At 36.9% G+C, this 25014-nt stretch overlaps 1 protein-coding gene across 11 annotated transcripts; it reads right to left on the reverse strand.

Annotated features, from left to right (window-relative positions):
- Positions 1-1304: 1304 nt before the first annotated feature.
- traf3ip3 (TRAF3 interacting protein 3) lies at positions 1305-24987 on the reverse strand. 11 transcript variants are annotated; one of them, XM_062978644.1, is made up of 15 exons: positions 24624-24982; positions 23366-23552; positions 16802-17142; positions 15891-16023; positions 15407-15464; positions 14616-14640; positions 13802-13831; positions 11832-11927; positions 8766-8837; positions 7330-7470; positions 5528-5665; positions 3976-4111; positions 3586-3636; positions 2564-2623; positions 1305-1614 (listed from the first exon to the last, which is right to left on the reverse strand). In XM_062978644.1, the coding sequence occupies exons 3-14, from the start codon at positions 17081-17083 to the stop codon at positions 2571-2573; spliced, it is 1215 nt and encodes a 404-aa protein (XP_062834714.1). In that variant the 5' UTR covers positions 17084-17142; positions 23366-23552; positions 24624-24982; the 3' UTR covers positions 1305-1614; positions 2564-2570. The 11 variants fall into 11 exon arrangements, 9 of the variants coding, with proteins under 9 accessions (XP_062834714.1, XP_062834716.1, XP_062834712.1 ...); XM_062978646.1 differs by lacking the exon at positions 23366-23552 and having other exon boundaries at positions 7330-7467; positions 24624-24987; XM_062978642.1 differs by lacking the exon at positions 23366-23552 and having other exon boundaries at positions 24624-24981.
- Positions 24988-25014: the final 27 nt, after the last annotated feature.

Below are 25014 nucleotides of genomic sequence, written 5' to 3' on the forward strand. Positions count from 1 at the left end.
TAAGTGAGACTCTACTGTATAATAAATACCTTATTATAACGAGTTTCTGTAACACAATCAGGCTGAAATGTTGCAGCCCAGAGGATTTCTTGTTCTTTAGTGAAAGGGGGAAAATAGCCCATAGCAGCAAAGTGAATCTGTCCAAATGAAGATGACAGTTACAGCATGTTCAGGTCAAGGGTTGTTGTCGTGCACATGCAAATGCTGACACAATCATGAAATAATTTGCAATGAAGACCAAGCACTTCCAACTGTGAATTATTAAACAAAAAGTTAACAAAAGTCTTCCTGTCTCCTTTTGGTTAGGGAGACATAGGGGAAAAAAACTAGTGTGAAATATGAAACTATTTTTGAATGATTAAGCTGTGAGCAGAGTTCTGATCCAACTCAGGCTCCAGTTTTGAGCATATATTGAAAATCAATTATCCCTTAATTCTAAAAAGATATCCCTATTCTGCCTTCTTTAAAAGAAGCAAGCTCCTTATCCATGGACTCAGTATCCATGGTTTCACCTACCTGAGCTCCAAATCTTCTCTAGGTCCTCCAGTCTCATTCTATGTTATATATCAGGCCCAAGTGTAACCCAAATATAGGGCTTGCTATTCTCTGTGGTTTCAGGTATCAGAGATATTGGAACATATTCTCAGTTGATCAAGAGGATGCACTGTACTTTTAAGATAACTGGATATAAATAAGCAGTGATAGGATGATGCTCTAGGTTCTGTAATATCCTACTGCTGATCAGTTAGGGATGATTTTAGCAAATCATTCAATTGTCTAATTTTGGGTCACATGACTGCTGCCTTACTTGGGCAGCAATATATCTTTCCTTGGGAACCCTGAAAGAAGAATGCACTTATTGACTAGATGAAGTTGTACCTCCTTAAAACTCCCGTAATGCTCTCGCAGTGAATATAACAATATCAGGATAGGGTCTAGGTATTCATTTCAGCACATGTGGACTAAAATTGCACAGCCTTTATTCCATTCCTTCTCTGATTCTGGAGACCAAGAATCATGGAGAGTGGACCCAGAATTGGTAAATGCATATGCTGATATCTAATCCTAAATGAATTGGAACACTAAGGTTTCACACTTGAATGACATTTTAAAGTGGCTGTTTTATTTAAATTGTATGTTAGATTTATACTTAATAGACCTAGGGTAGAAGAAAACTTAGTGCCTTTATTCCTATATTTTGTTATCTAATTTCTCACTTGTCTGAGCTATTATTTTATTTAAACCTGGTTTTTTTCAAAAAAGTAGTAATGTTATAAAAATCAGCAAAGTGAAAATCAGCAAAGTGCAGGCAAATAACATTTATTGTATACTCTAATAGACACAGCTTTATACCAAGAACACATTTAAAGCTGGTGTATGGAAACTTCTCATATAGGTACATATTACATGATTATGGCTCTTACATCAGAGCACATCGAAAGCTGGTGTGTATGTTCAGACCCGGCTTGTGAAGAATGATCCATAGGATACCAATTACCACATCCCAGTTGGCTAGAGGTCCTCTACCAATTTAGCTGACCTGTTTTTTTGGGGGTTTTTTTTGTAGTTCATCTTGCTGAATTTTAATTTCCTTAGACAGATTGTTCATCACATCTGTAAACGGAACAAAGCAAAGCCGATCATAAGGACACTTGCATGTACAGTAGAGTCTCACTTATCCAACGTAAACGGGCCGGCTGAATGTTGGATAAGCAAATATGTTGGATAATAAGGAGGGATTAAGGAAAAGCCTATTAAACATCAAATTAGGTTATGACAAAGTGACTGATATAAAAGATATGGACAAGTTAACCTTCTTATTAAAGAAGAAGGATGGCAGAAAAACAAAAGAGACGGACTGGTCCTGTTTGGAGGATTATTTAAAGAAATAAAGAGACTGTAAACAAGTGAAGGCAAAAACGACAGAAGAGTAGGAAGAGAGAAGCATTAAGACAGGAAGTCGCCACACACCCCCTATTCTCCCCTCTAACTGACCCGTACCTATCATACCTTAGATTCACCCAAACTCCCTTCTCCCTTCCCTTCCCCTTCCTTCCTCCCCATTAGTCCTATCTACATACCCCTCCCTTATCAAAGTCAAAACCTTCTCTTTCCTTCCCTCACTTTCCACCTCCCCTTCCTCCCTCCTTTCCCTTTGTTTCTCCTTTCCCCCCATCCCCAATGTGTTTTGTTTTGTCAAAATTAATAAAAACTATTTTAAAAAAAAACAAAAAAAAACATCAAATTAGGTTATGATTTCACAAATTAAGCACCAAAACATCATGTTATACAACAAATTTGACAGAAAAAGTAGTTCAATACGCAGTAATGCTATGTAGTAATTACTGTATTTATGAATTTAGTACCAAAATATCACGACTACAAAAATGCGTTGGATAATCCAGAACCTTGGATAAGTGAGTGTTGGATAAGTGAGACTCTACTGTACTAGTTATTCTTCCTTTCTTATTTTCTGTTTCTATCTGTACTATTTTCAGTGATCCATAGGACACCAATTATAACATCCCGGTTGGCTAAAAATCCTGCCAGCAGTCTAACTGACCTGTCTTTTACAGTTCATTTTGTTGAATTCTAATTTCCTTGGATTGATTGTGCATCACATCTGTAAATGGAACAAAACAAAGTTGATTGTAACTCAGAACACTTGATTATTATTTTCTGTCTCTATGTGTACTACTGCCCAATTCAAACAATTATGGGAAAGAATTCTCATTCACCTAACATTTGCTAAATTGGGCTGAAAGAAGTCTATCCTTGTGGCAGTTACCCACATTTCAAGTTTGCTGAAAACAACAACATGCTCAGTTGGTCTATTTGTGATCTCTGTTAAAGCAACTTGAGCACATTTAGTAGTAGATCAGATGCAACTCTACATCATTCTGCCAGAAGACCTTCTCACACCTGGCTTGGAAGTATAGCTTCAAGGACAAAAATAGAAGGCTATGACTAATGGATGTGAATAGATTCATTTATTATTCTGGTCATAATTTATTATTATAATAATTTATTATTCAGTGGGACTAAAGAGAAGATGTTTAGATTCTTTCCCTTTATTAATGCAAGACAACAAACAATGTTTGGGGGTCATTTGCTTCCTATGCATGTATAAAAACCATGGACTAACATGGTACCATATGTTGTTTTTCTTTTCCACATAACACTGCATTCCTGCAGTTTTTTCTTATATCATACAAATGTCATTGAAATGTACAATATAGTAAATATTATTCATAATGTGCCATTTTCCTACATGGATACAAACATCTTACACTCATGATTCTTTGAGTTCAGACACCACACTTTTTACATGGCACAAAAAAACTAACCATAATTAGAAAACAACTGCCATGTTCAGGTGTAAAGTTACTGACTTATCCCTTTCTCTGTGAAAGTAACAGAGGACAATGATTTTAAAGACAGGAGCTTGTAGTAATGATCTCTATACTCCTAAATATTTAAAGACATATGAACCAAATGAAATGTTAAAATTAAGGCATTATACAACAGATAAACTGTGTCTGTGGGCCTGCACGGTCATCATTAACCATCCTCTTGAATACTTACCATGCAAATATTTAATTGTTGCACTCTCTTTTTCTTGAGTTTGCAGTCTGTCTGGAATTAATGATTAACTTTTCAGAAATAATACATAATTATGCAAGGCTTTTCTTATAATAGCATCTGCACTAGTTCGAAAAAGAATGACACCTAGCTCTAACCTACAGAAGTCAAAGGAAAATTCTCCCTACTGGTTTATGCAAATCCTTTCCTTTTCTGAATCCATCTGAGTCAGGGTTGTGATGTCATACTGCATTAATTATACAGTGTACATACAACCTTAATTGCTACAGAGAAAATTCTGAAGCTATGTTGCAAATAGGTGGTCAGTACCTCCTCTCTGCCTAAACCTTAGAAGTGTTGTGACCCAGCTTCCCACTTCTACAAATGTCTTACTTTCCACTGCACTGAGATTCTCCACTGAAAGCCTGTTGTCTTCTTTGACATTATCAGGTTTAGCGGAGAGACTTGTGCATTCACTCTCCAAGTCCTGCAGGTTTTGGTGCAACTGAGAGTTCTGAGTCTCTGGCTGCTGCAAAGAGAACAACCAGAAGAGCAAAGGGCTGGTTAGCAAAATAAATGATGAGTCTGTATGGTTCCTCCATATAAATAAATATTGATCTACACACATACATTTGAAAAGAGTAAGCCATTTAGTCCCTTAATTTTTTTAAAGGGCTAATTCAATGCGTTAAAAGAGAAAAAAAATGCCAGCTACCATAATGAACATTTGTGCTGATCCTTTAAGTGTGCCTCTCAGTGCTTCATCATACTTTTTGCTGATTTGCTTCCAAACACTATCTTAATTTTTAAAAAGGTTTAAAAGTGGCACATTTCAATTAGTAGTTGTCTTGCTTATGATGTGGGCATGTCCAGCTCTTTAGGACATATGGAGAAAAGGGGAAAAAAGGGTGGAAACATTCCAACCATAGGGAGAGGGGAATAATACACGCCTGCTTTGATCACCACAATTCACACAATGATAAAAAGAAATCTCACATTTCATTTAGGAAGAAGTCACTCCAGAATACTATGGAAAAAGAAGTGAAGCAACACAAAACTTTTGATTGGTAGAAAAGCATCCGATTTCAAAAAGTATGTACAGGAATACCATATTTATTCCTCTTAACATCTTTGCTCTATCTGGACCAGCCCACAGAATGACATTTTCAGAGATGAAAGCTGGACTTAATATGGTTCCAGAAGATAATAGGCTTTCTAGTCTGCATTAAGCATTTGTATAGAATCACTTTAAAAATGCTCTGCAAGGGGAAAATTGGCATTTGTTTTTTAAAAACAAAATCCATGTGGGGTTTAAAGTCAGTGTCTATGCTTCTGGGTCAGAATAGGTGAACAACTTAACCCATTGTTAGACCATATTGCTCAGGATGAGGATTATTAACATGAGAGACCAGGGATGGAAAACAGTAGTAGGTGTGAGTGCTATTTTTCCTCAAATTCCTCTCCAAATTCTGAAAATGGAATCTTCCCTAGAAATTGACAGAAAGGTGATGTCTGATTTATTTTGGAGTCCCAAATTTGCATGTGTGGGATCCTCTAAAATAATCTGTTGTGGCCCTTGTAACACAATTGTCAGGTTTTTGGCCAAAACACTGGAGGGGAGGTGCTGGGGACCAAAGACAATCTGGTAGGCCATATGTAGCCTAAAGGCCATGTAATTTCTACGGTGGTTTAAGCTTATTCATCTTGATGTTCGACAGTGCACCCAATTTAAATTCTGTTTTTGAGTATTCAAGGCTATAAATCCTAGCTGCTATGGATATTCTACATAACTCCTGGATAACTCCTGGAATGCTGGTTGGGTCTCTGGTGTTTGGCACAAAACAAAAAAATGCCAAGGGACCTTCAACCTAGAACAGCCTTTTAGTTGCTTGCATGAAAAAAAAAATCTAGAACACAATCCTATACAGAGATATAAGGAATTTACCTGAAGTTTGTTTTCCAAGATGTAAAGCTTGTTTTCTTGTTCGGCATGCTTGCCAGGCTGCTGGCTCCAGTCTTGTTTTAATATGTTGCACTGTTCTTTCCAGAGGGTACACTCTTCCTGTACAATAGCTAAGTTTCTCTAGTAGGTGATATGAGAGTCAGGTATAAACTTGTGAGAATCAGGGCATACGCAAGTTACTCTCTGGATGATTACTTCCAGAAGCCCCTAGGCAGTATGGCCATTAGACTTCTCCAAATATTGTTAGGCATATGTTAGCCATAATTAACAAATATGCTTTGTGGAAAGTCAAGTAGCCCTTTCCTATACCACACACATTCGTTCTGGTGTCTGTTTGCCTTTACTTAACTATTTAACTCAACTTCTTAGACCGTTGCTAAGATTCATGCCTATGGCCTGAAGAGTTCTGTTTGGGCAAGGAGCTGCAGATACTTGCTGTTTTTAAACTGCCAAGAACACAATGAAGTAGGCTCTGAAGCCATTGGTGGTCATTAATTGTATGATTTTCATTTCTTTGTGACATATGTTTCTCATAGACAAAGAGCTGTGCAAAACTCAAAAAGTTCAAACACCATTACAACAACTCTTCCTTCGCTAGAAGTATTCTCTAATATTCTGTGTCCCCTATTTATTAGCTTTTTATATGGTGCCATCCAGTGGAGAGAAAAAAAGACTGTAGGGTCAAGAAAATATATCCAATGTATTTCTGGATTTATTTCTCATCCCTTTCAACACCATACTGAGAATTGTTTTGAATAGCAACTAGCATAGTAAAGCAGTAATTTTTCCAAATTTGGGGGCAAAGGAGCTATTCATTCATTGTCAACAAACTAGTTTGGTTTGCATGTATAATAATATTTTGCTGTGGGAAGACAGCATCTTGTTTCCTTTTTATTAAGTAATATTTATCATTGGACTGTCTAAGAACATTGAAATCAGTAATTCATGAATATATAATGAAATAACATCGCACAACATTATTAAACAGTAACAACAGCAATGATAATAGTAATATATAATTCAGAACAATTAGAAGCTTTTTAGTGCTCAAGACATGAAATAAATATTCTTCAAAGGAAAATATCAAGAAAATGCAGGCTTTGCAGCATGCCAGATTAATATAGGTCATTTACAACCTAGGATTCTATTTCAGAACTTTACAATGCTGTACATTGATTCAAAGGGTTAATGGATAAATATATTCATTCATGCATTCTACTGCATGAACATTGCATGGTGTTTTCCTGACAGCTCTCCTTTCCTTCATGAAATCAGATCTGGGGCTTAGAAAGGATGGCAAAGATGTGCTCTGAACCAGAGACTCCTGGATTTGTAGCTTAGCCACTCAACCACCTTTCTGCAACGGTGGCATTTTTCCCCTATACATATTATTCCCTCCACTGGATATGCTCCTGTTTTTCAGCATGGATATATTTCTGTCTATGACATGAAAAACAAATGCTGAGAAGGGAGAAAGAACATTTTCAGTTGACAGAATGGAAATCTGTGAGCATTAGAAATGAAATGTTACTACCAGCAGCAAACCCCAAACCTCCATCTACTGCGCAACAGGAGATGATGCCTCAAACAGAAAGAAACACAGTGATCTGCTTAAGAAGATATTGATCAATCCTGCTCTGAAAACATACTTTGCTCTTGCTGCTTTCAAGTTTCACCTTCCTGGTTCACTTCATATGTAACAAGATACCTGCATGTCAGATGGAGAATGGGACGAAAATTCTGCCCAGTAGCCTAGAGGCACTCTGCTGAAATTTCATACCTACCTGGACATTCTCAAGTTGTCTTTCTAATTGCAGTTTCTCTTGAAGCAACTTCTGAAGAGACTCTTTCATTTTCTGCTGATAGTTCTGCTTTTGATCTTCTAGATCCAGAATAACTCTTTGTAAGTTCCGTTCTGAGTACTTCTAGAGAAAACAACAGAAAACTAGAGAATGATTCCTAGTGTTAATGTATTGGGTTGATACACTAAGGTGAGCAATTTTAACAATATTGTATTGTTTTATATATAATCTCATTCTTTTCTTTTTTTTCTCCTTCATCATTGTCATCATCATACATGCTCTCAGCACTGCTGGCCATTCCATCCTACATTTGGCTCTAGCCTTTTTGGAGATCGTGAGGGACTTTTCAAAACCAGTAGTGACTGTACGCATGAACTTCTACTAGGTCATCTCCTCATACCAATAAGCATGAAACGAGGTTTTTAGGTTTCATTTTTGGGTATATGTGTAGCAAGACTAGTGGGAAAAGACAGGGATCCCTCCGACCAGAGTATAGGTTCTTCACATTTTGTCTTTTTTGGGATTAGGCTTACTGAAATTGATAAGACATCAGTAATGAACAATTTAACTACCAAAGACCTCACTGGAATTCAGTCATGGTTTAATAATTTGAATTCAACTCATTAAAAGCAAGAATAGCCCTAATTTATCAAGATAGGAATCCTATCCTGGATAATTTTTGTACTGAACAACTTAGTAAAATCATTTAGGGAGATTGATCCAATTATTCCCATTAACACAAGATTAAAACTGGAGCATAGCAGCAACATTTTAAATCCTTATGGCTTAGGAGCATTTTTTCTTGTAATACAGGCCACAAAATCCAGCCATAATTATTTTTAACATAATTATTTTCAAAAATTCTGCTCTTATTATCTTTAAAGAAAAGCAGTGATGACATTCCTTTTGATTTCAAACAAAACATTAGTATGCTGCTTTCTCATGCACTTTCAAGACAGTCAAATGTGGTGATGTTTCAGCAATGATCATATTCATTGGCACACAGACCACAAATACTACAGTATTTTTATTTACAGCTCTAACTGCATTCAAGAAGCCATCCTGAGTCCCTTCAGGGAGAGAGGGCGGGTTAAAAATAAAGTTTTTACTTTTTCCAAAAAAAATCCTTTTAGATTTGAAATCCCGCATCAAACATTTTGGAAATGCCTAGCATTACTCTTAAGGAGTCAATGGACAACTAGAAAGAGCTAGGGATTTTACTAGAAGCATAAAAGGGTCAGCTTTGTACTCAGAGTCTGAGGTTCATCACCCTTAAACCAGAGGATGCCCGTGTTATTATATACCTTATCTATAACAAGACTCTGTCAGAATGCAGAAGTTCGCTATGTCTGACATACATGCCCAAGCTATCTCTGCTTTGAGAAACAGGTCTTTTCCTTTTTATCTGATGATGTTACCTGAGAGCAAATCAGAAGCTGATTTGTCAAATTATCCACTCTGTCTTTGAGTTTGTCTTCGTTTAAGTAATCCTGACAAGAAAAGAAAGTTGTAAATTTTGTATCACATTCTAAACATTGGTCAAGAAATGAATATATACAAATGTGTCCATATGTTGGAGTAGACAAAGTCAAGCCTGTGGGCCACATATGGCTCATAGCTATTTTTGTGGCTTTCTTTGTCCCTAACAAAAGGTATTGCCCACATATCCCAGCCAGACCACTATTTACTGCATCCTTATACACACATACATCAAACGTTGTGGAATCTCAGAATAAACATAAAAAGCTACTTTGAAAGCATTGTAACCAAGAAAAGGAAATGAAAATAGAAAAAGAAAATAGAATATTTTGATTAAAATGGTCCCCAAACTCCTTAGATAGCATTCGGGGGTGGGGGGTGCACCATGTTTTCGCTGTTCAGAGCCACTCCAAAAGAAGACTCTCTTAGCCTTAAAACAGTTGGAAAGGGGCATGGATGTGGCCAAACCGCTTCCAAATCCCCTATGAATGTGAAGGGGTCATTTTGAGCAATAAAGATAGATGTTGTACATCTTTATTTATTGCCCCAAATACATAACTTGCCTACTGCCATTCTATATTGTATTTCCAAAAGATAACCAATAATAGGTTAGAGTCCAATATTGAGTTAAAATATTGTTTGCTCTTTGATTAATGGCTACTAGTGCTACCAGTCAAAAGCTATTGCGCAGCTATTCTGTCTTTCTTTTCATAGTAGACATTATGTAATAAGAAAAAAGAAAGATAGGAGAAGAGATGGGAAAATACAGGGAGGTTACAAATGAAATATGGCATTACCTGAACAAGACAGGGTAACTACACAATAAAAGTCTAGCTTGGTTTATTTAAGGTGGGTTGATGATCTGTATTAAAGCAAAGGCCTGATACCATGGACAAATCTTGCCTTCTGTATGTGTAAAAATGCAACTTTGATTCTCATTTTATTGAAAAAGGAACTGACTAATTTCCTATTTTATAGCACAGGATTTTCAACAGGCATTGCCTGAAACACTGAATGCAGATAACAGCTTGTGGGTTTTTTTCCTAGATGCTGTTGTACTTAAAAAGTACATGAAGTACCTGGATTACGAACAAGATGTGTTCTGCAGGTCTGTTCTTAAGTTGAATTTGTATGCAGATTGGAATGCGTAATTTTTTAAAGTGTAACTCCAGCCAAATATTGGTTTAGTTTTGGATAGTATAGGGAAGGGTTAACACCCCTGTGGTGTTTGCTTTGCGTCCCTTTTAAGCGGATTTCACCTCACTTTCTGTCCTGGTGATAATTGGATTTTAAAAACTTTGGCTTGTTTTGAAAAGAATGATTGGAGATAAAGCTTCAGTGGAGGCACCTTTCTCCCATGGTAACTCTCCCAGGAGTGAATTTCCCTTCCTAAGGGTAGGTTTCTTCTGATTTCCTGTTGTCTCCCCTCCATTTGTTAGGAGTCGTATGTAAGCTGGATGTTTGTAACTTGGGGACTGCCTGTATTAAAAAAAACACCTGAGTTTGGAACAAGCTTTTGCTTTTCAACAGATTCATTTTTTTCTCATATTTCAAAAATTCAAGTGTCAATGTTTCTGAGCTGCAATCTGTTTTGAAATCCCAACAGCAAACTAACTGTTGTTCTGATGGAAAGTCAAAAATTGACTGTGGTGGAAATTATCTATCAGAACAGAAATGCTCAGAAACAAAAAGCCTGCACCCACCTGTTGCTAAGCTGAGGTTTGACTGCTGCTTCCTGCCTGCAAGACTGTCAGCCTATTTTTCCTTGATCCGGTGAAGTGTGACAGAAGTGTTACACAGAGGAAGTCTCAAAAACCACAATGCACCATACAAGACATTTCTGTTCTGACAGATCTCTTGCTTATCTTATTTTTCAATCCTTTGGCAAACTACATTGAACTACATTTTTTTCTCAGCAAGATGTGTTTTCTTCAATGTTATAGTTTCAAGACTCCATGAAGCTTACACACTGTGTCTGTCTGTGTGCCATCAAGTCACTTGTTGACATATGGTCACCACATGGCTCTCTTAGGGTTTTATTGGGCAAGGGGAAGCTTTGCTGATTCCTTCAACTTTATGAGGTCTTTATTGTAGAAAAACATCGTCTCCCTTTTGTATTTTCCCACAAACCTTCCCTTATTTTCCCACTGATTCTTCAATTTTTGTTCTTTTCATTCAAAAAAAATCTGAGGGGTAATCTGAAGAACCCTATGTTTCTATATAAGCTGACTGAGTTTTGAAATTTTCAAAGGTGGCCACCACACTCCTAGATGCAATAGAAGAAAACATTCTTGTTGCTTGATTCAATCTTCCCCAGAACGCCCCTTCTATACAGAGGCTAGACTAGATGCTTATTGGCAGCAGATTGAAGATTTTAATTTCTTTGTTTTGATAGATCCTTGGGAATTCTCTGGGTAAGGATTTTTGATAACTGTGTTGTATTGTTTTAAAAATGTGTAAGCTGTCTTGAATTCCAGGAATGGGAAAAGGAAATGATAAGAATTAGTTGATAGCACAAGAAGACTGATTGGAAAAGCCACTTTGATTGAGAGACCATACATTCTGGAGTTCAGTGGATTTAACACACCATCCAGTTATGAACTTCTTCTGTCCTATAGTGGGATATGATTGGATAGTAGAATATTTGGTCTCTGTTTTTAGTATGATATCAATGAAAACATGACTCTTAGAAAACAGATAAAGACCTAGCAAGGAGATAAAATATATGGATGGCACCTGCTAATACCTATAGCTTAGCACCTATAATATTTTTTGAGGCAACAACGTATCGCTCACAATCTGAGTATCAAGAAACATTGTAACAAAACTGAAGAAGAAAACGTATACTTATGTATATATATGCCTTTCTGTCAAAGAAAAACATGATTTTTTCTAACAATAAATGACTTCTGATGAAGTACTAACAGTGCTTTTGAGCACCTCTAAGAAGATACCAATAATTATGTATATAACATTATTAATATCATTAAGGCTTTTTTAAATACCTTCCAAGATTTTTCTGCTACTTGATATAAGTTGGATAGAAGCCCCTGTAAATTCACCATTTTCCGTTTCAGCAGTAGCTCTCGATATAGTGCCTCCTAGAAATGAAATAAATAAATTAGACAGTACAATGTGGACAAAAAATACCCCACTCCTAAGCAACTTCAGATTTTATCCCTCAACGTTTCTGCTGGGAAATGATAACAATGTAGGAGCCATCGTGGACCTCCAAGGGGCAAGACTTCCAAAACTGGGTTGCTGTTGGCCAAAGCCATTGTTATAAATTTGAACATTGCTTTGCTTGCATGGAAAATTAAAGCAACAATCCTGTAGTTATTGTAAGCCCTGGTATAGGAATGTGTATTGAACCAGTTTTGTTTTCCATATTTATTGACAGATTTTATATAGAACCACACTAAATTCTGACTCTGTAGCTTCGGAGCAGCAATATTGGTATGCCATCTTTTCCTGGTAATTTATTTGTCCAATGTGCTCTGAGAATAGTTTCCACTTCACTTTCTATAATAATAAGTTCATCATCAGTAGGTTCTTCCTTGAATGAATTTGTGATGAACAAATTATTGGCCTTGCAAAATTCCATTAGTAACTATCCTGCCTCATTTCTTGGCCCAAGGCCAAATTTTCATACAATCTTTGATTCTATTCATTTTCTTAATTTTCCATTCAAATGATCCATGATTAACAACTCCTGTTTAATGTGTGACCAATTTCCTACTGGATTGTAGCATTTAATCTTTGATCCCCCCCCTTTTTTACCTCTGTAATTGTAGCATAAACATCGATTGTGCCTATATTAATAGGTTTTCTCTGAAGTCTTTGATTAGACTTTGAATATCCTTTGAGTGCTTTTGCTACATTTCTCCCCACTATTTATGCCATCCTATTTCTTCTTAGGCCCCATCTACACTGCTATGATAATGCAGATTGAACTGAAATATGAAGCAGTGTAGACACAGAATCTAGTCCAATGCAGTTCAGTCTGAATTCTATGAGTCTACCGATCATATCCAGTTCAAACTGCATTATATGGCAGTTTAGAGGGGCCTTAAGATTTTCATTTCCTGAGTAAAACACTATGTAGTTATCAGTCTTAAAATGTCCCATTACTGTCCATTTTAGCCCCCTCATGCCAAGCATTGCAATATTTATACATCGCAGCTTGTTCTGTTATGTCTAGCTTTCCCAGATTCATGCATCTTATTTTCCATGTTCATAGAATAAGTCCTGCACAGCTTCAGATTTTCCTACCATCTCTGCACATGTCAAGCAATGAATGTCCTTTTGAACTGAATCCAGTTGCATTGACAGTCACAGTGGTGCTCATAGTTGTCTTATGCTGTGCCTTCCAAGCTTCGAGTTTCATTTTCTGGCACTGTCTCTTCTTTCCACCATTGGTGGATGGGCCCATGGGATTTCATCCCCCATATTCAATACCACTAGGAATCTAATAGTGGGAAATGACTGGTAAGTAGTGGTAGTCTTTACTTTGTTGAAAAATATACAAAACCACATGGTGGTCTTTAGGAAGTTTACTCAACTTCATCAAATGTTATTAAACTATGACCTTGATCAATGTTTTCCTTAATGTCCTAAGGGCAAACGTAATTTTTGTGTACCGAAAATCTGAGGAATTGAAAATTTTATACTCCAGCTCTGTATTTAATGTCTTAGGCACAGACCTATCTGGAGGTAAGAAAACAACCAATTCAGTAAATTCTTTTCTGAGGAAAGAGGAAAAACTGTGGTATTGTTTATTTATTTATATTGTACACAACACCAGAAAAATAAATAAGAATCTTGCACAAATAAACAAGTTTTACTGGCATCTGAGAATGCAGAGACAGAAGACTCCCCATCAGGAAGAAGTTGCAAAGCAGGGACTATCACCAATAAATCTCTGTCATGTCTAAATCTTCATAAATTACGACAAGTTAGTTTAAGAATTACTCACCTCAATGTAGATAGAAAGCTGAGTCACTTCCTGAAATAAAAAAAACATTTATTTATTATTCTATATGTGTTTAACATGGAAATGTCAAATCTGAAAAGGAAATGGAACCGGTCATTAATAGTATGCTAGACTCTGAGAATTCTGTTGGCCAAATAAATGAGCCAGTGTTTTGAGTGCTGCCGAAGGCGTGTCTCCTACCCCAGTCAAAAGTCACATGCTTAAAATTCATTTGCAGTAAGAAAAAGGCCAGAAGCTGTAGCAGAAGACCATGGGAGTACTGCAAGAGAAGGGAAGTGATATGATGTCTGGACTGACAATAAAATCCTAAGGAAGTGGTGAAGCAATCAAACAATAAGATTGTATTAAATCATATTGCGTTTAAATTATTATTATAGTTTTTATTGCTAGGAAGAAGTGCTTGTTAGTTTTTCTGCCCAAGGCCCCCAAAAACCTTGACCACCCTCAACACTCTACACAATGAGTTGGAAGGGAATCCAGGACTCACTGGTTACTTTACCAAATGTAGTAAAATTGTCCTTGGAAATACCCAAAAAAAACCAGGATGCTGAATGATTAAACAAAAGTGAAACATTTACCAGTATTTAAAGTGATAGTTTTGCAATCTTATATAGACAGTATGAAGGAAAAGTCGGGGAATCGGGCCGGCTTACACGGGGACCAAGCCTGACAGTATACAATAAAATACAACCACAAAAATACATGCCAATTACAACAAATTAATACATGAGAACTATACTTGTTTTTAATGTCTTAAGGAAACTGGATTCCCATCACAATTTCAAGTTCTGCTTACCTTATCAACAACTGTTTTTTCACAGCTGAAAAAGAAAAAGCACAGAACTTTATTTTCAGGCACTGGAATAATAGGACAGGGGTCCAGGTAATTATTGAGCATTTCAATGCAAAACAAACAGAAAGCAACCTACTGAAGAATTTACCAAAGATGAAATCTAGAAAGAAAGCTCATTGTCACTAAGTTCTCCCAAGTAGCACCACCAATGGAAAAACAAACTGTACTTTTACGTAGCATCCAAGTAGTAGTATATTCATGTCACATATATTCATGTGTACAAGTGTGAATGTTTGCCATCAGTTTCACTGAACTCATCCATGCTGCTGATTTGTATATGTCATGAAATGGGTTTCTTCACACTCATCACAACACAACTTCAATGAACAGAAACCCACTCATTTACAAAAAGCGTTGTACCTGGAATCACTGTGTCTGAACTACGTTCAGAATTGTTGGAGTCTTAACTGGGAGGTTCATGAGATTTCTTTAATGTTCCCAAGACAAACTGCCATGGGAATTTCTTTAAGATGCTTAAAAACATCTTTTTCACATCATTAGACCATATTTCTATAGGAAGATGTGGCTTGTGAAAGTAAAGTATCTAACAGAGAACTTCTAGAAACTGACCCTGGCAGTATTAATGAAAGACCCCAAACATCCTCCAGATTAAATTATAACTTTTGATACAAGTGGGAGGAAATATTTTGTCATTTATATTTAAAATTTCCAATACTCAATATTCTACATGAAACATAAGAAGTACAAAAACACACAGTAAAATACTTGCTTACTCTGTCTGTTGGCTTGAGTTTTTCTTTACTGCACTGGATTCCACAGTGGTTTGTGTTCCTATATGAACATAACATTCAATTCAAATACTTCAAACAACGGAGATTTAAATATTATTAGAGATTTTTGATAAGACTGTTTTTTTCTTGTGAAAGCAATTAAAGATGGCAGAAACAAATGCAGGTTTTTCTAAAAAATTAAAAGCCCCACTTCTATTGTTTTATTATTTCAATATGCATTTGATTTGTGAAAACAATATTCAAAGAATTTTGTCATATGTGGATAGGTAAAACCATATGTACTAATTCCATGAGTTTAGGGGTTGTACGGTATTAATATTTTAAAGTTTTCAACAGGAGAACAATTGTACTTAAATGTTTTAGCATCCTTGGAAAAATGTTCAAGTTATACACATAAATGTAGGAAATGCACAATCAAGTCACTGATTGGCTAGATGGAAATGTGATTTTAAACTTTTCTGCTTACCTCTAGAGTTTCTAGAAACTTCCACAGCGAGCTTGTTTTCAGAAGAGTCCAATTTGCTATCTACAAAAATATCACTGAGGTCGCACTGAATAGCCTTGTGATGAAGTTGGGTGATCTGATTACTCCAAGACTCCTGAAACAAAATTGTAATTTATTCTTTTGAATCTGTTTCTCCTCTTCAAGATGTTGGCCTTAACCCTGAGAAAATAAGTAATGGCTCACTTCTACTGAATTCAAGTAAACTGGGATTACAAATCTACTTTCTGAATTGTTCCAGTATCAAACTGTCTTCCTTAAAAGTAGCTTGCCTTATTTACTGTCTTATTATTATGCCAAAATAGCACTATTTTGGTACAGTATTTTAAAAAGAAAACAAAGCAAACTCTAACCAAAGCACCATCAACACTGACATTATAATGCAGACTGAACTAGATTATATGGCACTGTAGACTCACATAATCCAGTTCAATCTGAATTATATGAGTCTACACTGACCATATTATGCAGTTCAACCTGCATTATATGGTAGTTTAGATAAAGCCTGAAGCTCCCCCTCTAAGGCAGTGGTTCTCAATCTGTGGGTCCCCAGGTGTTTTGGCCTACAACTCCCAGACATCACGGCCAGTTTACCAGCTGTTAGGATTTCTAGGAATTGGAGGCCAAAACATCTGGGGACCCACAGGCTGAATACAACTACTCTAAGGAAACTGTGTCTGAAGTCAATTTGAAAGGATGTTCAATTATTTATTTGGTGGTAATAAATGAGGCCATTGAATTCACAGGTTTTGATTTCAAATTAACATGTTTTGAACTGGGCTTTAATTGATGTTCCTACTATATTACCTGGTCAGTAGACAAAGAAATAACTAATGTCACGGTAGATTTCTTCCATGGAAATCTTTAGTTCTTACCTCAGTAATCAAAGACGTTTTTGTGTCAGAAAGTGGAGGCACTTCTGTCATTCCAAGCTCTTCAATTCTTACATTCCTCCTTCTGAGAAATTCTTTTTGTCGTGGGTTTTGGAGTTGCATATTGGTCCCTTTCCTTTGGTGTTTATCCTTAAGATGGGATGAGGTCCAGCTTTTCCTTTTAAGCTGGACTTCATGCCTCTCCTGCAGGCGCTCATATTTTTCTTCATAACTCTCAGGATGAGGGCGGCGATGGATATGCGACTGACAAAATCTAGAAAGCATGTTCACTGCATAAGTCCCAACGGTGCACAACTTAGTATATATATCAGAGAGATTTTTTTCTGTGGAAATCAAAAGAAAACAAGTCAGCACTATATAGGGTGTACAATTTTGTGCATCACTGTATATTTCTTTATCGCTGTGTGTCACTACACAATATTATAAAATCAAACATTCTGTTGTGGACAAATATTCTGAGTTCCTACCATAGGAAAACCGTCCTCATTTCAAGTTATACTTTCAGTTTTCAAGCCCAACACACTTATTCTAGGAGCTACAAATTTAGTACTGTTATGTTATTTAGCCTTCAATAACATTTCCCAAGAAAATATAGAAAATAACTAGTGTAATGTTAGTTTGGAAAAGAATTATTCATCCAATCAAATGTTTGGAATATTGTTTTTAAAAAAGCCTTGCTTATGATGGAAAATACATGTAATACCCTAAGCATTAAAATTAGTTGCTGTCTTGAATCCCACTCTTGAGAAAAAAGTGAGAATTAAAGTGAGCCAATCAGTCGAATAAATGAAATTAATACTGCTGAACTACAAAGGTATCCAATGTGGTGCCCATTTTAGCTTCATTTTTAGACTAGAACCATTACTGTAACATCCCCAGAACCACTGCTAATTGTGGCTATGGCTATTTTAGAAAGTGGGGTATCTTCCCTCAACTCCTGTTTTACATTTGCATCTTCTGCTTATGTGCATTATTTGGGAATCATCAAATGAGCAGTTAAAGAAAATTCTTTACTATTCTTTACTATTCCTGGAAACAAAAAAATCACATATTTCTGAAGGCAAAGTTCATTGTAACAATGGACAGTTGTAGCACTTCATTTTAATTAATGTCTGCTTACCTCCTCCAGTGGCTTTCTTTTTCACATTCTACACTCTGTCCAAATTCTACTGTATTCCAGATGCTGTGTTATATCCCTTAATGATAAAACTTTAAATGCATTTACATTCACTTTGAAGGTGTAAAAGCTGAACCTGAAAAACTACTGCTCAAAGCCAGAGATTAATTTTGCTTCTACTTACTTGTTCTTCTGTGTTTATCTGACTATAATCCAAAAAACCTAAGTGGGTAGTACTATAATTCTGTCAGAAGAATGGGGGCCTTTGTCAAAGCATTACCTCGCTACTCTGTGGTATATGAAGTATGATTTATTAATTTTTACTTTTCCTAATTAAAACTTTGATGAGTCATGTGTTGCAATTTTGCTTGCCACAGGGAGTCCAAAGGGTTTAGGTTCTTTTCTTTTCTACTAGACATTGTAAGGAGAGAAAAGTGAACATACTTTCAAGAACCTTCACCCACATATTATTCTTGCTTCTCCATGGCTACTGACTGTGAGACACTCTGTGCCTTGAGCCAGTGGGTTAATCCCTGTAAGAAGGTTCATGTGAGCAAGCCAGGCACTCTGGAAAGAAGGTTGAAATGAAACTGGCAAATTTTGGAGTTAGATGGTTTGCTGGGTGGACACAGCACTAGTTTTGAATGATCTGAAAAGGTTTCTGGCATGCTTCTATGATTAATTAAAGGTACACTAGAGTCTCACTTATCCAACATAAATGGGCCGGCAGAATGTTGGATAAGCGAATATGTTGGATAATAATGAGGGATTAAGAAAAAGTCTATTAAACATCGAATTAGGTTATGATTTTACAAATTAAGCACCAAAACATCATGTTATACAACAAATTTGACAGAAAAAGTAGTTCAATACGCAGTAATGCTATGTAGTAATTACTGTCTTTATTTTGGGGCTAGCGTGGTCTTTGAACTGAAGGCACCCAGTAGATAGACAATCGATATTCATTGAAAAGACTGCTGCAAACCCACTTACAGAAGTGTTAGAATGCTATGCATAGTATATAGGGGTTCTTACCTTAGGCATTGATATTTTCAGGGCAGCAAGGTGGGGATTCTTGTGCTTCTGTTTTCTTTCACTGGACTTCTCTGTACATCGTTAATTTTCATATTCAATTAAGGCACCCGTACACACATTCAGAATATAGTTTCGAGCAAGGTGGGAACAAGACTTATTGAAATAGCTATGAAAAGCTTTTAAAACATTGTGCTCCCATTTATGTTTAAGTAACATTTCTTCTGTTATCTACAGCAACATGATCTCTTATTCCAGCAATGCTTTGTTGTTGAGTTTCCTGACCTTTATTTTAGATCATTACTATAACTCTATAGTGCTCTTTTCTTATTGAAAGACATATTCCACTTTCAGTTGGTATGTGTGTTGTTATTGCGTGCAGTTCCTCCATATGTGCTTGTTGCAGTGCTACAGCGAATTTGATTTATAAGGTGAAAATTATAGTCAGTCTTTGGGTAATGATGTGCCTTTTGTTAGGGGAGATGGTATGGAATCCACTATTGTTATAGAAAGGATCACTGTTGAATTTACTGTATTTACGAATTTAGCACCAAAATATCATGATGTATTGAAAACATTGACTACAAAAATGCATTGGATAATCCAGAACGTTGGATAAGTGAGTGTTGGATAAGTGAGACTCTACTGTATATGTTTCTGTAATTTAAAACCCTTTTTTGGTTTGGGATGAAGGCATGGTTCGCCAGCTACATTCATGCTGTGGATATGAAAACATGGACAGTCACACCCCATTAAATGAAATGGAGGCGCTTTTACTAGCATTTTGGTGGCACAGTGCATTAAAGCGCTGAGCTGCTGAACTTGCGGACCAAAAGGTTCCAGGTTCAAATCCCGTGAGCACAATGAGCGCCCGCTGTTAGCCCCAGCTCCTGCCAACCCAGCAGTTCGAAAACATGCAAATGTGAGTAGATCAATAGGTACCGCTCCAGCAGGAAGGTAACAGCGCTCCATGTAGTCATGCCGGCCACATGACCTTGGAGGTGTCTATGGACAATGACAGTTCTTCGGCTTAGAAATAGAGATGAGCACCAGCCCCCAGAGTCGGTCACGACTGGACTTAATGTCAGGGGAAACCTTTACCTTTACTAACATTTACTAATATGGAGTGTGGCGATCCAGTTGTTGGATATTGAGGATCTGGATCTCATGGATCTGAAAGCGTCCACTGTAACATAAGGATTGTCTGCTCCTGGTATTAAACCCACCTCAAATGTTCACCTATTTAGAATCTACTTAGAATATGACCGTCACCAAATGTAAGGTGAGTGACAGGACATTCTTAAGCCTTTATCCTCTACACGCATCCATTTCTGTGAATTCCAACAAATATTTAAAAACTAGATTTGCTGGGTTGTTTCTATGGGAATATGATTAATGTTCGAGCTTATACAATAGCATGCTAGAAGACAGTAATGAAGAGTGAAATCAGTCAAACTCATGTGAGGTTACAAAATAGATATGGTAACAGTGTGGAGGGCCACATCAGTCTTATGGTTACAACCTTCAAAGTGCTGTTTGAAATTGGAAAACTGTACAGATGTAACTCCTTTGCCCTAGCACTGAAAGCCTCACAGACCACATAAAATGATGTGATGGGCTGGATCCAGCTTGTGGGCTTTGCGTTTGACACATGGGATCTAATGGGAGTTAGGCATATGGTACTCAAGATGTTTTTCTTTTTCTCTCTTTTTTTAACAATTAGAATGTTCTGACACAGCTGGATCCTAGCACTATACAATCACTGCTCAGCTGCAATTGATTTTTCATAGTATTGCAACTATTGTGATATATAGCTAGGTATATGAGAATGTTGCTATATCTAGGCTATATACCGGTACTACTATATTCTGGAGCAATAGTTGGGCCATGATGGTATAGCTAACATGAGTGGGGACATATCAGTCTCAGCACACATTCACAATAATCTTCATAGTGGGTTCCACTTTTAAGGGCACCAATAAACCTAGTATCTTAATGCCATGATGCTATAATATCAGTTCCAACCCACCATTTTAAATGCTGTCAAACTCGAGGAGAATTCGAAGTTTGACAACAATGACAACAATATTAATTCAGCAATAAATCAATAACCCAAGCTGATATTTGTAGGTCCCCAAGTATGCCTTTTGCATTACAGCAAGCCCTCCAATAGTTCATTGGGGAAAAAAACTGGCCAAGAACCACCAGAAGGTAGTTAAAAGAGTCAAAGCTATTAAGCAGGAAAAACAGACAAGCTAGAAGGGGAGGCTACAGGCAAAATTAAAAACTGGCTACACCACCTTTTTCCCTGAAACAAATTAACTGAGTGCAAACTACCTTTGCTTCAGTTTGCATCAACTGAGGTAAAGTGAGGATGAAGAAGGAAAGTGGAAGGTGAGTGAAACTGGGACCTTTAAAAAGCACCTGAAAAAGATAACAGCTATTACATGGCCCCTCTGTATCCACAGACTGAACAATCTATATTTGAAAATATTCCAGTAAGAACAATTCCAAGGTGCAAACCCTGATCTGCCATTTTAAATAAAGGACATCATTATACTAAGCCACTGTATATGGCTTGAGCATCCATAGATTTTGGTATCCATGGTGGGACCTGTAACCAAACCCCAGTAATACCATGGGCCCACTGTGGTCAAGGTAGTCCCTACTAAATGAAGCTAGTTGGAGGATATGCTACAGAGCAGTGCTGTTAGTGTCTGAAAATTATAGTCCTAAAGTTACTTTTACAAACTTTGTATGCTTTTACAAACCTTGTGTAGACATTTGTAACAGATGTCTCATTGGTTCTTTTTATACATGAAAACAAATATCAGATACATATCCTAAAGCAACAGGTGATTTGTCATGAAGTTAATGAAAAGGGCAGCAAAACCTTTCACTGAATTAGTGGAATGTCCTCCATGAACTCACTCACTCTCTCTCTCATATATATATATATATATATATATATATATATATATATATATATATAACACACACCTCTCTCTCGTCTAAGTGCTTGGACTGGCAAGAAACAATTGATGGTACTTATGAAATGCAATAATTCAAAGTAAAGCAAATACCCATGTTTTCTGTTGAACACCCCCACATGTTCATCATTTGCCACAAAAGAAAATACAAACGCTATTGCTGACATCTTGGCATTAATGTGAATTTTCCTCCAAGAATTACTTAATTGTGTAAAACCTTATATCCCTTATATTTACACAACACTCAACACCATATTGCAACAGAACTGCAAGATATAATGAAAGCAAATCAATAACATAAATATGACATTGCATTAAATGTCCAAACAGTATGGTCTTTGATGTACAGTGCAGTCAATGAGATGTAAGTCTATTGGAATCAGAAGTTTTAGTTGCTGCGAAGAGGTACTAATTCAGATGACTGAAAAGGTCATCACTACTAAATTCCTTCTGCCAGACCTTCCTAATGCTTCTGCTAGCTTCCTTGCATGGTGCCTATTTTTGAAAATTTTTAAAAAAAAAAAACCATTCATGGGGACATCATATTCTTTGCCCTTATTACTGAAACTCATGTACTCAAGTGTTTCTCACAGAGGTCCACAGAGTAATTTATAATGGGTTTTTAACTAGACATAAACAGCTTTGCAACCAATCTGGATTTCCATTTTAATGTATTTACTATAAAAACCCATTTTTAAAAGCTAACTACATTTTGTCTAGTTTTAATATATGCAGTGGACAAATATATTGAGATTCTACAGAACTTCCCTCTCCCAACTATGGACTGAGTCCTATTTCTGCATTTTAATTTAGTGACCCTGCAATGCTGCCCTTAGACTCTTAAGCGAAATAAATTGCAGTTTAGACTGCTTTCTAAACTCATTCCAACAAGCTCAGAATAATTGCTTCCTTTCTTTACTCTAGATTAAAACTCACAGCTCAGGATGCTGAAGTTCTACCAAATGAAACCACCATCCTCTGACTTTTCAAGGCCAAGAGAGAACCCTTTATAGCAAAAAAGGCAATGGCTGACTCTGTGGTGTTGAGATGGACTGTACCATTTCAGATTAGAGGTGAATGTCCTCTTATGCTTTTAGGAATAACAACCCTCTGATTTCCTGTAAATCAGAAGTGGAACTACAAGCAATGGACTGGGTCCTTCTCTCTGATGAAGTAGTTTGTTCATAGAGTTGCAGAAAAAGGATTAATGGAGTAGGCTCATTAAAAATGCAACCCCATGGCACAGCCTGAAATGGTACATCCCACTCTACCACTTTAGGATGATTCCACTTTATTCTAAAACAGGTTGTGTGGAAAGATTGGTTCTCCAAAACTGTTGAATTGAACTGCAATTCCAAATATTTCTCATTGTTGGCTATGGTGAGAAGAGATCAGCACATTGCTTACTTCTGTTCTACTGCATTCATAGCTCAGACCAGGCATGGGCAAACTTCGTCCCTCCAGGTGTTTTGGACTTCAACTCCCACAATTCCTAATGGCCAGGCTCTTAGGAAATGGCCCAGACCAAAGTGAAATGTTACCCAGTAAGAGGTAATTTCAACTTGCAGTAAGAGGTGGAAATTTCCTGCAATTCCTGTATAAAAGTAGGAGTAGAAAACCATTTAGATTTCCTCTACCAGTGTCCCATCTTGAATTACCAACCTCTAAGATGTTTTGTAATATATATCTGGAGTTGTATTGTAATTGAATATTTGTTTTTATTGTATGCAGACCATCCCACTATACAACATATATGAATAAGCAACTTCCTACCTGGTACCTTTTTGTTTTTTGCTTTTGTGTTTTAAGGGAAGCCCTGTGTGCAATTGCTTCCTCCCATGCATTTTAATATATGTGCCAGATGGAGCTAAACCACCTTGGAACCCATCTTTTTCCTCCTCCAGTTATGGCAAGTAACCCCATTACTGTGTGTTATGAAAAACTGTCAGTATTGATTAACTGAACAAATCACGTGTATTTGGATGTTACAAAACAAACAATTACAATTACTACCCTGACTATGTAGATGTATATCTCAGTCATATTACCCACTCCACAGTTTTGTTTCAGTTCTTGTTTAGAGGCTATTGGTTTTTTCCTTAATGTTGAAAAAACTATATTTTTATAATATAAAAACAACCAATGTTTAATACTCAGTAGTGATTATGCAGAGGTGGTTGTAATCTCTTCTCTCACTACCCTTGGCATCCGAATTACTTGCTTACTAATAACATAAAATAAACCCATAAGCACTTTTTTCACAGACAACTATCTGCTAAGCCCCAGCTCTATACCTTTCAGAGTTTCTGTATTAAGCAGCTACTTGAAATATCTGAAACTCATTTCGAGCAAGAAAAATGAGAAATATTTGCTCAATTTATTGAGCACATTTGGGCAAAATGATGGGGCCTTATTATTATATTATGGGGCTTCCTTCTCTCTTGGGCCAATATATTTGTCTCGGATAAATGCAAATGCCATTAATCTTTCGGCACTGTTGTGCTGCCCAATTTAAGCAGTAGGAATATTGCGCGTTCATCTTCCAGCATCACGTCAACAGTGCTGGGAAGTGGCTTGGAGAAAAGGTTACTTTTTAAGGCTGTATTTGCTTTCTATAGACGGAGAATTAAAATGGAAGCTTGCTACTAACAATTGGAGTTCTTACCTTGCCTTGCCGTTTCCGTGGCAGGTCTGGATGAGCTCTGAGAAGCTCAGCTCTGCTGTTGCTGAAGCACAAATTAAAAGATGCCTGTTTAGTTATCAAGTACTAACATGCTATAACTGTCATCTTCATTCGGACGGATTCACTTTGCTGCTCTGGGTTATTCCCCCCCCCCCCCCCGCCCTCACTAAAGAACAGGAAATGCTCTGAGCTGCAACACTTCAGCCTGGTTAGTTCCTCTCTTCCCCCTTTCATTCTGTCATATTCTGATATGACAAGGGAGTGACAGGAAACCCAGAACTTTGTAAGCAGGTTCATGTTGTGGTCAGTCAAACCCGCTGTTGTTGGGTGGTCGACATGTCCATTGATATCACGGAGACTCCAGAAATATCTC

The sequence above is a fragment of the Anolis carolinensis genome, chromosome 4 (assembly GCF_035594765.1).
Source record: "Anolis carolinensis isolate JA03-04 chromosome 4, rAnoCar3.1.pri, whole genome shotgun sequence".
Taxonomy (NCBI): domain Eukaryota; kingdom Metazoa; phylum Chordata; class Lepidosauria; order Squamata; family Dactyloidae; genus Anolis; species Anolis carolinensis.

Excerpts from the sequence above, each read along its gene's own strand:
- traf3ip3 (XM_062978644.1), bottom strand. The coding sequence starts at position 17,083 with ATGCTTTCTAGATTTTGTCAGTCGCATATCCATCGCCGCCCTCATCCT. Across the intron at positions 11,928-13,801 it reads AGCTTTCTATCTACATTGAG|GAGGCACTATATCGAGAGCT; the intron begins GTGAGTAATTCT and ends TTTCATTTCTAG. Across the intron at positions 5,666-7,329 it reads GACAACTTGAGAATGTCCAG|AGAAACTTAGCTATTGTACA; the intron begins GTAGGTATGAAA and ends ATCACCTACTAG.